Here is a 13,828-nt window from a genome sequence, read left to right as displayed (position 1 = left end):
GCCAATTTCTGACCTTGAATAATATTTAAACGTATATCTAATTTTATGTGGATGAGTAAGCCTGAAGAGATCAAGCACAAGTAACTTATGCCAAATTCAGTAGGAGTTTTGAAAACTCAGAAATAAAAACTGATCCATCAGTGGAGATCCTTTATTAACTGGTTTAATCTAAGATGAAGCAAGGCAAATCTGTAATCAAGTATGGCTGGCTATTGGGACCAGCACACTCATTCAGCTTAATCTGGTCAAATATATAAATAAATGAAAGCAGAACATCTTCTGCATGTCAGCATGGTATCCATGGTAACCACTGTGTGAGTACCTCCACAACTGGATCATGTTTATTTAYCTGTGTTTCTCAATCAAATGTTAAAGCAGCCTGGATGGAGCATTGAATCAGTTCCTGCACCTGAGATTAAGGTTTTGCAAATTAGTTGGAGCAACCARTGGATCAATTATTCCTTTAAAGCTGGAGAATGTGTGCCTTTCTAAATCCACAAGCAGGAGTTTAGATTAGCTCTTGACAGATCTAGAAAAACACCTCAAATTAGCTAATCGACTGATATGAATGCAAATTTATGTTTCTCCTCAGACCAGCACTGTGGAGGAGAACTGGGGGATTACACTGGCTACATTGAATCACCCAACTACCCTGGAGACTACCCAGCTAATGTGGAATGCATTTGGAATATAAATCCACCCCCAAAGAGAAGAATACTCATCGTAGTGCCTGAGATATTTCTCCCAATTGAAGATGAATGTGGTGATGTTTTAGTAATGAGAAAAAGTGGTAAGTTGCCAGACACAGATTATATTTATTGCAAACTGATGGAATGAAGAGTTCACGTTGGAGGGATGACTGCCAGTGTTTCTGAAAGGAYTGTTGAATGAAGWGKCTCAGCAAGTTAAAGCAGAACACTMCCAAKTACAGTTAGCAGGGTGATACCAATTCAAGTTTATTGTCTGAATCACAAAGCAGATAATGACTTCTSTCTTTCCCAGTTACACACCGGATAAATCACTGCCACTCTAGAAGTCAACAATGCTAAAATGTATCTGGAGARCTGTCTCTGTAACCTGTACAAATTGTGCTCTCACTTATCCTTTATAAGTATATATGTATGCTGCAGTTGTTGCTGAATCTTGGCAGTGGGTTGGTACAACTGACATCCTCAAGAAATCCAGAGTTATCCAACCTTTCTGGGGAGTGGAGGGGGTACATAGTGTCTTTGCTTAAAAAGTTAATTCAACAGCTTCTGAAGTTAAGATCCCAGTGAAATGCACTCCTCTTTTGCATGAAGGATGTAGGCATCCTTACGGTGATTTGCTGCTAAATCTCCAAGAAGCACCAAACCTGAAAGGCAATTGTTTATATGGAATTTTGGTTCAAAATGGTGTATTTTACTCACTAAAATGGTGTATTTTATTTGCTAAAACAATTTTCACAACTTTTTATCCTTGTACTGACATTTCTGCATATCAGAAGGAGGACACCTGGTCACTGTAGATGGAAGGAAATTACATCTGTCCAGATGATCTTTTTAAAAGCAAAGCACTTAATATAGCAAAACACATCAAGTTGTCCTTCTAACCCCAAACTGTGGCTCCAGCAGTGACCAAAACCWGTCACATCAGGGTAAAGTTACACTTCAGGCATGATTTGCCCTTAGTGAAGGCATGTTGGCTGTCACTGATCACCTCCTCACAGCCAGGTTAACTGTTCTGTGGGTCAGTGTCTCCCCAGTGTGTGGCAGTCTTTTGGTCACAGTTACTACACCAAGCATTGCATTCTGATKAGTTATTTGCTATCAGGTGAACTCCCCAAACTGGGCATATGAGGGACTGCCATRTCTGCCTGCCATGCAGCTCCCTTGTTCTTACCTATCTGGGACAAGTATATGGGAACTCTGCAACTCGATGGTAGAGTAGTAAAAAAAAATCATATTGATAGTAATTTTATAAACATGAAAAATATATCTTACCATCTGCTTAAGCTTCTTGCTGTGGGACTCCCATTACCTTTGTGGAAAAACTTCCCCTTACAGGCAACTAAAGACTACATGCATTYTATCACAAAAACCTTCTGCTCTCAGGAATATGTCCACTGAGAAGTGTCTTGTGAATTTGACATTTCTGACCTCTAGATGTGGAAGGGTGCAAAAATTTTATAAAGAACATAATTTAACTTTATTTCTAGCTTCTCCTACTTCGATTACTACATATGAAACATGTCAGACTTATGAGAGACCTATTGCATTTACCTCAAGATCGAGGAAACTGTGGATTCAGTTCAAATCAAATGAAGGAAACAGTGGCAAAGGATTTCAGGTCCCCTATGTGACTTATGATGGTGAGAATGGAATTGTTCTTCATCTCTGTGTTATATTTGAATTACAGAAAATTTTCCTTTAGAATCTCTCTTACTCTGCTTACAGTGACAGAAGAATGAGGAAAAACTGTAAGTGACTCAGATTTAGTCCAGTGAATTAATTTTTAATTAATTAATTAATTTTAAAATTGGCTCTAAAGTGGAGATACGACAGCATTKTTATCTGGAAGATTTTTTTGAGGATGTTACTATTTATTGGGATAATTCATAATTACTGTTGAAAAGAATTAGAGAATTTTAAGGTGATTGGATTAGGATGCAACAGCCAATTTGAGTAGAGACAATGAGTAATTAAGAGGATACAAAATTTCTCAGCTCTGTCTTCAAGAGGAGGTCTAGCACATCCTGGCTATTATCCCCCCAAAGGATGTCACAAACAGTCACTCGACTGATCTTTATTTTTCAGAGGATTACCAACAACTAATAGAAGACATTGTTCGAGATGGCCGATTATATGCATCAGAAAACCATCAAGAAATTCTAAAGGTAAGAAATKTCTTCTGTCTTTGAGGCCAACCAAGAATTCCTTTTTCTAAGCATTTTCCGAAAATAGTTTTTGTTACCTTGATAGAGTCGTCATATTTAAAGCTCAAGTGTCACCACAAATTCAGTTCTCTGTCTTCTTGAGGTTTATGCTGGTATTTGGAGCAGCCCAAAAATAAACTCCAACTCAGCTGCACTAAACACTTATGGCCTTTGTGGAATCAGGAACTAAATTAAATGTGTGCTAATATGACTAATGAGATTGTTTGCTMGAAAAATCAGTTAGCCAAGAATGAAGAACCTATTGTTTGAAGAACCTTCTTCAGCCTCAGTCTGGCATTTAAATGTTTAAATGATTCATTAAGTTTCCTGTGCATTAAAAAATGTATTTACCTAAATCACTGTCTTCCCTCAATAAGACATAACTATAATATAGCATTGAAAACTGTCTATGAAATGGTTTTCCAAAGGTACAAGCAACAACTGTAACAACTAACTTACTAAAACTGAAAAAAGGCTTTTTGGGGACAAAATTAARCTGTGTAAATGTAGGGTTTGGAAGGACAGGAGCTGATGAAGGCTCCCTTGGCCATCCCTGCCCAGTGCTGCACCGTTCTCTCACTCAAGCTTTTGGGTTGCTCAGGTCCCTGCTGCAGGGACAGTGCCAGGCACAGCTCAGCTGAGGCTCTCAGTCAAGGCTTTACCAAGGTACAGGAGAAGGTTCTTAGAAAGCTCAGCAGCACTGAAGAACAGCCKTGTCTCCCAGCCTTGTGTCCCAGCYGCGGAGGGAGGGCCTGGATAGCAGCATGGAAGAGGCTGGAAGGATGGTCAGAGGGARAGTTTGCAGTTTTAATGCCCAACATCTGCAGTTTGTGATTAACTTGGTGCTGCCCTCCCAGTGCAGGACCTGCCAGGAGCACTGCAAAAACTATCCAGCACAGTAGGTAGATTCATCACTTTAAAATTCCATAGCAACATGGAGCAGTTTCCTTACACTGTTTTACCCAGGCTGAAATTTTGCAAAATAGATCTGATTGKTCAATTCTGAAAACTGTGCAGACACTAAACCCAAATCCTGCTTCTRTCTAACATATCTGTGTTGTCTTCCCTAGGACAAGAAACTGATTAAAGCTCTCTTTGATGTACTGGCACATCCACAAAACTATTTCAAGTACACAGCACAAGAGTCAAAAGAAATGTTTCCAAGATCATTTATAAAGCTACTGCGATCAAAAGTTTCCAGATTTCTACGACCATACAAATAGTCTAGTGGTATTCAATTTTTGGTTACTTTGCATTCCTGTCAAATATTTTCTTTCCTCCATAGTAGAAACTTCAGTTTCCTGATCTGAAGGCTCTTTTTTTGCGGTCTTTGTTCTCAATTGTTACGGAAAATCACCTACAATGTTTTATAATTGTTAAAAGTCAATGTTCAGAATGGGATTCTTACTAAAAAAAAAAAAGAAATCGTGCATCCCTGAGTGCATCTAGTTGTAGATCCAAATTTGTGTCTGCACTGGTGGATCCTCACTTTCCATTTGAAATTTCACTGTGTAAAAATATTCTTTCTAGTTTTTTCTTTTTCATCAACAATAACTTTTGTCAAAGAAAGGAGGAATCTATTCAAATATGATTAAACTACCTGCAGAAAAGTTCTGTTGTAGAAAGAAGTATGTAGTATAAATGATATTTGGATTTTGAATTGCACTTGAAGTTTATATTTGAATTTTTAGAAGAAAACAAAACAATCTAAATTTTGTTATTTCTCATTTGTGGCTTGGTGGAACCTCTGTCCAAGTAGAAATCAAAAATGAAAAAAGAAAGAAGAAGAAAAAAAAAAACCACATGTATAATTTTGTTTTATGAATTACGTGAGATTGAGTCCCATGCCCTAATATATCCTAATGTTTTTATCTGTCCTCTTCTAAACTTCTTCAGAGGTTTGCCACTGTTAATTATTTWATTGAAACAGATTTAGTTCTGGATTTCTATGCATCAGTTGGTCCCTTTAAAGAYATTTACAATAGGATATGTGAGAAATGAACAACACTAGTAGTCTTGATTTTCTTTACATTAAGAGAGCATCTAATTAAGTACGATATATAAATATATAAATATATACTTCTATTTGTGGGTACATTAGTAATGTTATCTCTAGTTACTGTAAATATTATTCATGCTTAAATCTTTACTCCCACACCCTATTTACTCATATCTATATGTAATTTCATGTAGATGATTAAATTACTTCTCCAAGTGCTTGTCACTTCCATTAACACCAAACTGAAGCCTTTTGAGGTTTCRTAATACTGGATAATGGTTTACTCTGGGACAATCTCTTTCAATATAAATTATTCTAGGAAAAATAGCATCAGTTAAGATGCAACTGCCATCCAGTAAAGGGTCAGCTGTTGCCTGTTCCTTGGGACCCCTCCACATGCAGACCAACCCAATTACATCAGGACAACACGTGTGACAGGAGCTCAGCAAGGAGGGATTTTTGTTGGACCTGCTGTCTCTAAAACACTGGGAGCACACCTGTGTCTCAGACCAAGACTTCAGGGGCTCGGGAGGAACAGGATACTGTTTTGCAGAGGAGTTGGAGGGCAGGTGCTGTGTCTGCAGAGACCTAGCACTCYGTTTTATCCAGATTTGTAGCCACAGTGCCCATCAAGCACAGAGACTGCAGGAGAGCTTTAGCCTTGYGCTCAGGCCCTGCTCACAGAGCAACAGTGGGTTTGCCATGATGGTAAATCCTGTGTTTCCTGCTGTTTCCTGGCACAGAAGCTAATTCAAATGAGAAAGGACCCTTCTTTTTTTTATTAGTATTTTGGCCTCTTTCCTTTTCAGTCTCTTCCTCTTGTATATCATTTTCCCTTCTGATTCTACAAGTTTATTAAAAGGAAAAATTAAAACTCCTGGCAGCAGCCTTTCAGAAAAACACTAACACACAGTTTTGGTTTGCTGCATTTTTTTGCCTGTCTGCCTTGTAGCTGAACACATCTTTAAATGTTCTCAAAGACATACATTAGGGGTGGTTTTGGTTATCTTCTTAACCATTTTTTTTTTCTTTGAGCAAGTACTGTTTAAATTTATAGAGTTGGTTTCTGTTGGCTACAAGTTGTTAAATACTTAATTTTTAAGAGACACCCTAAGTATTCTGTTGAGTTTTTCCTACTTAGCCATCTTGTAATTTTACTTGCCTTCTTTCCTTCTCCATTGAAGAATATAATTTTTTTTTTCTTTCTATGCCTGAACAGCCTAAACTTATAGTTTAGCAATTCATTTTTTTTCCACTCATGGACCCCCGATCTTTGATGAGCTTTTTTTTAATATATACTTTAACCCTTGTTAAAAAATGTACCTTCTCCATAAAAGTCCTTTGTTAAAGGCTGTTAGACCTAATTTTTTCTTGAAGATATTAAAACTACTTTTATTTATTCTTCACCAAGGGTTGTTAAAGGTGAACACGGGAGAACATCTCATCAATCCTGGATTTACTCTGTGCCTGGAATTAAAAAAAAAGTTTAATGAATTTTTTTCTTTAACAGTAGTTATTTATACCAAAAATAGTTTAAAAAGCAAAATTCTTTTCAGGTACTCAATTATGTAAGGAGTGTATAGCTAAAAAACTACTTCAGCCAAGCAATAGTCACAGTCTGATAGTTTATTCAGAGTATTATTCAGATCCATTAGAATGGGTCAGGATTGCAGCCATTCTRTGGAAAGATATGAAGGAAAATATATGAAAAATATGGAGAAAAATAACTTCCTCATTTGGCAAATGATTTACAGCAATCTTCAGTATTTCAAACTTCAGTAAGCAAACTGTRCAACCTGGTACTGTACATTGAGTTTAGTAAAATCCTTGCTAAATTTTTTAACAACCAACGTGTTTGGACATAATACCACTGTATGACGCTGATGCCAGAGTCCAGAATCCACTGGCAGCACTGTAACATTTTCCAGGTTCTTAGCTCCATGGGAAATCCAGTGCCAGAGAGCAACCATAAGAGGCACATGTCCCAATTYTGGCCACTGGTGGTGGGACCTTGGGGTGTGAGAGATGAATACAGGTGTGAGCAGTTTCATTTGGCTCTGGTACCACTTGCCCTGACTGACAACAACACTGCACAAAACCAGGATTTTGTTCATTTCATCCTGACAGACAACCCAAGAATGAGTGTGAGCTCATATTCCCCAGAGCCACAGCAGGACAAGGCACTTGTGGACTTCTATGGCAAACACAGTCTTKGTGTTGCTGAAGGCACTGAAGGAAAGAGAATAGTTTAACCTTCAGAAGCTGACAATTAAATGCTTCTGAACATACAGGGGGGTTATACCTGATATATTTAGAAAATGAAACTGGTTTGAATGCTTGCGACTCTGCATAGAAATGCTCCTGGATGTGCAAATTTCTAATTAAATAAGTAATGAMAAGTGATATAAAGGACTGATTTCAGTTGATTCATAGAACAGCACAGAACTTTTATATCAGCTCTATAAGTTATAAATGCTTTGACTTTYATAGTAGATTTATAGTTACAGTCACCAAATAGAAGGATGCCTTCATTGTCAAAACCAGAGAACCTGTTGCTACCACATGACAACAACACAGCAAGGAATGTCTTCTAGAGAGAAGAYATAGACACATTTGGTAATCAAAAACCATACAAGGAGAAAGAAAACCAGATTCATGAACGGGGCTGAATATAAAATTTTATTTTTTACCCTGAATATGAAATACTGCARTTGAACATATCAATATATGCAGCCCTATATCTGTTCTTACAGAATTACACATTGTCTGTATGACAGGTGCAACAACACATTTATGTGTTATTACAGATAGATGAAAGAAGTGTCCATTTGTGATWGCCCAATTCTGTGGCACAGAGCTCTTTATTATCAGTTTGTAAATGCCTATATTCTTAAAGCTGCACCTGCAGCACTTAACATTTTAAGCCTATTGTTCTGCTTTAAATACTGCACTTATTTTTAGTGAGGTGGTGGTGAATCATCCTTAAACATTCTCACAGGCCACCAAATCACTGCCCGCACCTGCTGCAGTCCAGGACACTGCAGCAATCACAAGTTGCTCATCAAGCCCTGAGTTGTGCCTTGAAAGCACTGAGGACAAGGTGCCTCTGTGTGTTTTTGGAATAAAGGGAGGGTCAGSATTCCCTGTTCAATAGGTTGCCACCTCTGCTGCCACACTGCATCTTGCCTGCAGCAAAAAAATTCAATCTGCCTGAAGATTTAGCTCACTGAAACGGAATTTAAAACTCCTGAAGTCTTTCTTTTAGCCTGCTTTCTTGTCCTGTCTTCCTTCCTCTATCATACATTAGATTTTTACCTAAAGACCAACTTTTCAAAAGAAATTTATTTCCTTCTTTGCGCTTCCCTCATAGAATAAAGTTATGACTATTTAGGATTTAGACTAGTCAGTTTCATCCCAGAGTAATCTTACTTAAAAGGAAATAAAGTTTTACTTACCTTGTAAGCCAGGTGTAGTTTAGTTTAGTTTTAGACTAGCTTAAATAAATGTGGGATTGGTCAGAGGGCTTTTAGAGGGTCCACATTCTGAGTTGTCAGTGGGTTTTAAAGAGCACAGCTCACCKGTAGTCTTGTCTTGAGCATAAAGCAAAGATGCTGCCACATGCATGAAAAACATCCTTTACATGTGTTTAGCATTCCAAAAGGACGGTCAAACGTTACCCTGTGCTTCTTTATAAGCMTGCCCTACAGATTCAAATTTCTCACATCCAGTTTTAATCTTGTAGATAACAGGTTAGGAAATTCAGGAGCAAAATTGTGGTATGATTCTTATACAGGATTTGCTGACAGATGTTTGACAGCAAAACCACCTGCTTCTGTGACAGTTCCCATGTTTGGACTCTAAATACCTTTGAATGCTCTTAAAAAAGAAGCTGGAGTGAAATCTTCAGCTGAACCCAGAGGTAAATTTCTTAGCCACCTCAGGGGTCTGGAYGATTTTTTTAGTGATGGGAATGAGTGACACACACAATTCCTAACATCTATATCATGATTTCAAGTAGTTGCATTTTTTCGTAGTTTAAAACCACTGATTGACAGGAATGGGAGTAACTGAAGGAGTTCTTGTAGAATCTCTGTACTTTGGGACTTTAATGAAGTTGTTTTCTAGAATGAGAGTCTGTTGTAAGCACTTGGGAAAAKGAATACTTTTGTCTTCCATAAGAATTTATGGAAGAAGGGAAATTTCTGTAAGGTACTGTGAACTTACTCCTCAGCATGAGATTTGAATTCAGACAAGTCTCTAGTTTTATCTCTCATCTGAATAAAAACAGACTGGGAAATAAACAACGTCAAAAAACTGTCATCTAAGTATCTGAATATATACAATTCCAGTTTGTTATGTCATTTATTTATTCTTTCATCATAAAGCTTTTAATCTATAAAATATGTAATATACAAGAGTAAAATGTACAGACGTACTTTTAGATGTAATAATTTAAACCATCTGTATTCAGAGAGCAGAGATAACAAGTTTAAAGATATACAAACAATTGCAATTCAATTTTCTCAATATCTAGAAAAAAGTGACTTTGATTAATTAAACTTTATTTTAATTATTGTGAAAATATCTTTTTTAGAGTTTGGTTTTGTTACTTTTTTAATTAAAATTATTTTGTAAATATTGTTTTCTRTGTTTTATAAGTTAGAAAGGCCATTCATTTGCATTTAAAGCAGCAGGGACTCAACGTGTTGATTATAAAGATATTTTAGGAGACTGGGGTGGATGTGAGCAGTTGCCAGATTTATCATTCTGAATTGCACACCTTGTTATTTCTTCAGTCTCACTGGCATCACAGGAAGAGTTTTCTAGAGCAATGTAACATGCTAATTTAAACAGATTTGATTATCATTCTAAAGTGCTTCCCATTTTCATAACATACAAAGAATATGTATTTTAAAGTTAGTGCTGGTTCTTCTTCCATTGTTAGGATAAGAAACAACACAAAACTCAGAAATAAAAGGGAATTCAACAGATTACACCCATGAATAGTGGAAAGACAAGAAAGCCTTCTCTATGCTCATATGGAGCAGTGGAAGTCATGAAACCTCACACTGGATCAGATCACAGAGTCTTTTTTAGGCAAAATCACTGAGGTCAGTGGTATTTCAGCTGCATGAAATTCATTATGATCATGTCCTTCACCAGTTCAAGCAGGAATTTCTGGCAGGCTGGCTTTCAGGGAAAACACACGGAGTGTAATACTGGTTTCTGCATCAATTTGCTCCACRTAAACCACTGCGCAGGAATGAGATTTTAAACTAAACTGTTGTAGATGCTGCTGGGACTTCTAAGCTTTATTACCAATGTAAATTGTGTACAAACAGCTATTTCCATATGAAATGTACAATAATAGTTTAGAGCAAGGATAGTGAATAACTGTACAAAATTTGATACTTAGAAAATAAAATACAGTGCTAAGCTTTACCAATATTTTAACAATTGTCAGATTTATAGTAGAAAATGTTGTTGTAAATGTACCTTATAAGAAAATACATCTCCTTTTGCCTCTGTATATTAATAGCTTTGATTTCTATGTCAAAGTTAAAAAYGAAGCATGTAATAAAACTTTTGTTAAAATCACTTTCATAATAAACATAAAATGGAATGGATACACCTGCCTGCCATTTATTTGTGTACATTGACAAGGCTCCTTGCACAAGTGTAGACAAGAATAAGAAGAGAACTTTTCTTTTTTATAGCATTCACATATTTTGGTCTAATTTTCATCCTTAAGCAACAGAGAGCYTTTTATTTCTCATCGAACCACAGGAGCTTTTGGGACACTGAGTTTAGTTCCTTTCAAACAAGCTTCAAGAAGAGCTTTTCAAAGAARAAATCCTGTCTACAGTGAAGAACCACATCACCAATATCCCTCCAGGACATTATAACTTTTTGTTAAACTAACTCAGGTTGTTACCATGTATAGATCATGCAGGTACCCTTTGTCCCCCCCAGAGGAGCAGCCTTGAAGAAAGAGGAAGGAGGCTCTCTCATGCTATCATAGCACATGGTATTCTGCTGCTATCCTTATATAAGCAGCTCAACTTGCTAAGAGAAAGCATTTATGATGTGACAGTATCAGCTTCGCTGACTATAGAAATTTAAATTATATAAATACTTTCAGTATGACTGATGACTCTCGGTGTCTGGCARGTTTGAAAGGCAGAACAAAACTGGCTGCAAAATATCAATTAATGCCTTTTTCAGCTGGTAGTAATTCACTCAGGTAATATGGGTAGCTATCCTCATTGCATCCCAAGAAGACACAACACTTTTACACTACGGACATACCATATGAAATGGCACTTGGCTGTCTTTATCGCTTCAGAGCTTTAAATAAGTAGCAAGAAAAGTCAGCGCCTATCAAAGACAGAAAAGCTGAACTCTAAAGGTCATTGGAGATTAAGCTGATTACTGGCCATGAAGTCTCTGTGTTCAAGAACAAAATCTGGAATGGGAATGCAGAGAGGTCCCAGCTGACTGGAAGCTRGCAAAYATCATCTTGATTTTCAAGAAGGGCAAGGAAGGAGGACCCCAGAAACTACAAGCCTGTCAGTGTCACTTCAATGCCTGATAAAATCATGGAAAAACTGAATGTGGCACTCATTGCCAAGGTCTAGTTGACATGGTGGTGTTAGGWCACAGGTGGACTCGATGGTCTCAGAGGTCTTTTCCAATCGATCTGATGCACAGCATGAGATATGCTACACTCCAAAAACACTTCTTAATATGTAGAATAACATCACTTRCAGCTCACTTGTATTGTGTGTGTACAACAGTACTGCTAAGTCATGGTCTGACTTTGTTATAAAATATATTAGATGGCATGCTAAGTATGCTTAAAGACGTGGGAAAGGGAAGAGAAGGGATCTGCCTTTCTGAAGGCACCGTGTAAGCCTTSAGCTGTTGCAAAACTGCAGCAGTGGCTGTGGAGGTGCCATAGGATGCCTCAGGACTAGGGGCAGCATGTGGGATTGCCTTCATGGACATGACAGAGGATCCTTGGAGCTGCCTGGAAAGATGTTTTTTCATTGTTGTACCCCAGTGTGAGGGCAGCCTCCCTCCAACCCCATGCATGAGTAGTGAGAGGGTCACCTGCACTAGTCAGTGCATGTTATGTGAGTGCATAATGTTAAATGCAGTAAATCTGTCTCTTGGGGAAAACACTCAGAGTGTTGTTTGTGCCAGACAATTTGTTTGGTTTATTATCCTTAACACACTGATCTCTTGCCAGACTTCTAGACAGGAAGCCTAGTCCAACCTGCTAAGATCACTCAATCCACCTGCAGGGTGTTCTCCAGAGCTCTTTCCAAATTCCACATTCACATGGGCACCCATTCCAAGACCAAAACGTGGGTTCCCCTCCTCACTCGGGTGTCCATCCAGCCACACAACAGGACAGCCCAGCCTCACTGTCACATGGTAGCCAGGGTATGGGAGAGACCTCATATAAGGCCTTTGATAGATTCTAGCTGACAGGTGGGTATTGCAAAAATTGTACTTGTCCACAAAGCAAGCAAGCAAAATGTATACACAATAATTGCTATTTTGATGCAGAAGAATGCATTCTGCCTTCTTACAAACCTTTCTGAGGTTTTAAACTCATATATACAGCTATGATGAAATATTTACAGCAAATKATGTTCCTCTCATCTAAGCCCCTATCTCAGCTTTCCATGCTTTAAAGTTCTAGTTTTACCATTGAGAAARCTGTTGACTTGAAAGCAAAAGGTTTCTTTATAACATATTACAGGGTTTATTGTAAAATGCACCAAAAATATATCACTTCATCTCCTTTTCACAATCATGTTAAGGTCCCTTCTGCCCCTTATATCCTTACGTCTGTTAAAGAGGTTTCCCTGCCATGTTGTCAAAGAGGAARGTTCTAATATTAAACAACAGGAATATGAAGTGGGGAATACACATTAGATCTATTTGGATGAGATGGCTATAAACATTTAGAATAAAGCCACAAACTGTCAGACTCACAAAACTTTGAAAAACTGTAGTTGTGTTTGTTGGGGGCAAATGCTACTTCACATCTGCTTACTCATGATAAATTTCTGCCACAGACTGCTGCAGGGTGGGAAGTAAATGTGGTGATGGTGGATAAAGTCATGGGGCCTGCTGTGACAGAGGGTCAAGAGCTCCATGGGTCAGYTCTGTATGGATAGTGCCAGGAGCTTAAATCTTCTTTAGCCTGGGGTAGTGCTAGCAAGGTGAGCCTTGCTGAGACCTTTTTGCATTCTCTGTGAATACCTATGTAAAGTAACCCATTAAATTTAACAAGCATGTTGCCTGAGTAAGGACTGCACTGTTCAGGCACTGTAAATTAGTCACTCTTCCTAAGGAAACAATCAATAAAATACTGTGGTGACTTTTCTTTACAAAGATTATCCACAAACACTTGCTTTCATGAGAGGCACACAGTGGAATCTCTGGGCTATGGCTCTGGTGTCACAGGTGATCTACATCAGAGTATGGTGAGTGCTGGCTCCCACTCCCTGCTCCAGGAATTACTCCTGTTGAGGAAAACCAGCAAAAAAAAATAAGCTGCCAAGCACAGCAGCTGAGTAAGACCATGTCTACATAACTGCCGGACAAAGTCAGGGAAGAGCCCACKTACAGGCTATTCTTAACCTCAGTGATTTTCACTGTGTCTTATTATTACTTGGAGTTTATGCCCAGACCTGCAAAACCCCCAAACAGCCTGGAACCACAGAGAGATGGCCAGCAGCCAAAACTCCCACCCAAYGTGAGGTGGAAGTGCAAACAAGCAGTGAGAAAGCTCCTGCCTACACTTGACCAGAATGATTACATAAATCTCATGTTCGAACAGGATCACATTCCCCTTGTCTCTGGACAGGGCATGATTGTTGTGCAGAAATTAAAACACC

At 38.2% G+C, this 13,828-nt stretch overlaps 1 protein-coding gene across 4 annotated transcripts in view; it reads left to right on the top strand.

The window, feature by feature from the left end:
• SCUBE1 (signal peptide, CUB domain and EGF like domain containing 1) overlaps positions 1-10,534 on the top strand; it is a 188,750-nt gene extending 178,216 nt beyond the window's left edge. For all 4 annotated transcript variants that reach the window (XM_057370558.1, XM_057370561.1, XM_057370560.1 and 1 more), the window contains 4 exons: positions 593-790; positions 2,198-2,350; positions 2,796-2,875; positions 3,985-10,534. In XM_057370558.1, coding sequence (XP_057226541.1) covers positions 593-790; positions 2,198-2,350; positions 2,796-2,875; positions 3,985-4,137 — 584 coding nt within the window. In that variant the 3' untranslated portion in view covers positions 4,138-10,534. The remainder of the gene's footprint in view (positions 1-592; positions 791-2,197; positions 2,351-2,795; positions 2,876-3,984) is intronic.
• Positions 10,535-13,828: the final 3,294 nt, after the last annotated feature.

This window comes from Malurus melanocephalus, unplaced genomic scaffold (genome assembly GCF_030028575.1).
Source record: "Malurus melanocephalus ecotype Western Australia unplaced genomic scaffold, MMel_1.1 scaffold_128, whole genome shotgun sequence".
Lineage (NCBI taxonomy): Eukaryota > Metazoa > Chordata > Aves > Passeriformes > Maluridae > Malurus > Malurus melanocephalus.
This window is presented reverse-complemented; position numbering and strand designations above follow the sequence as displayed.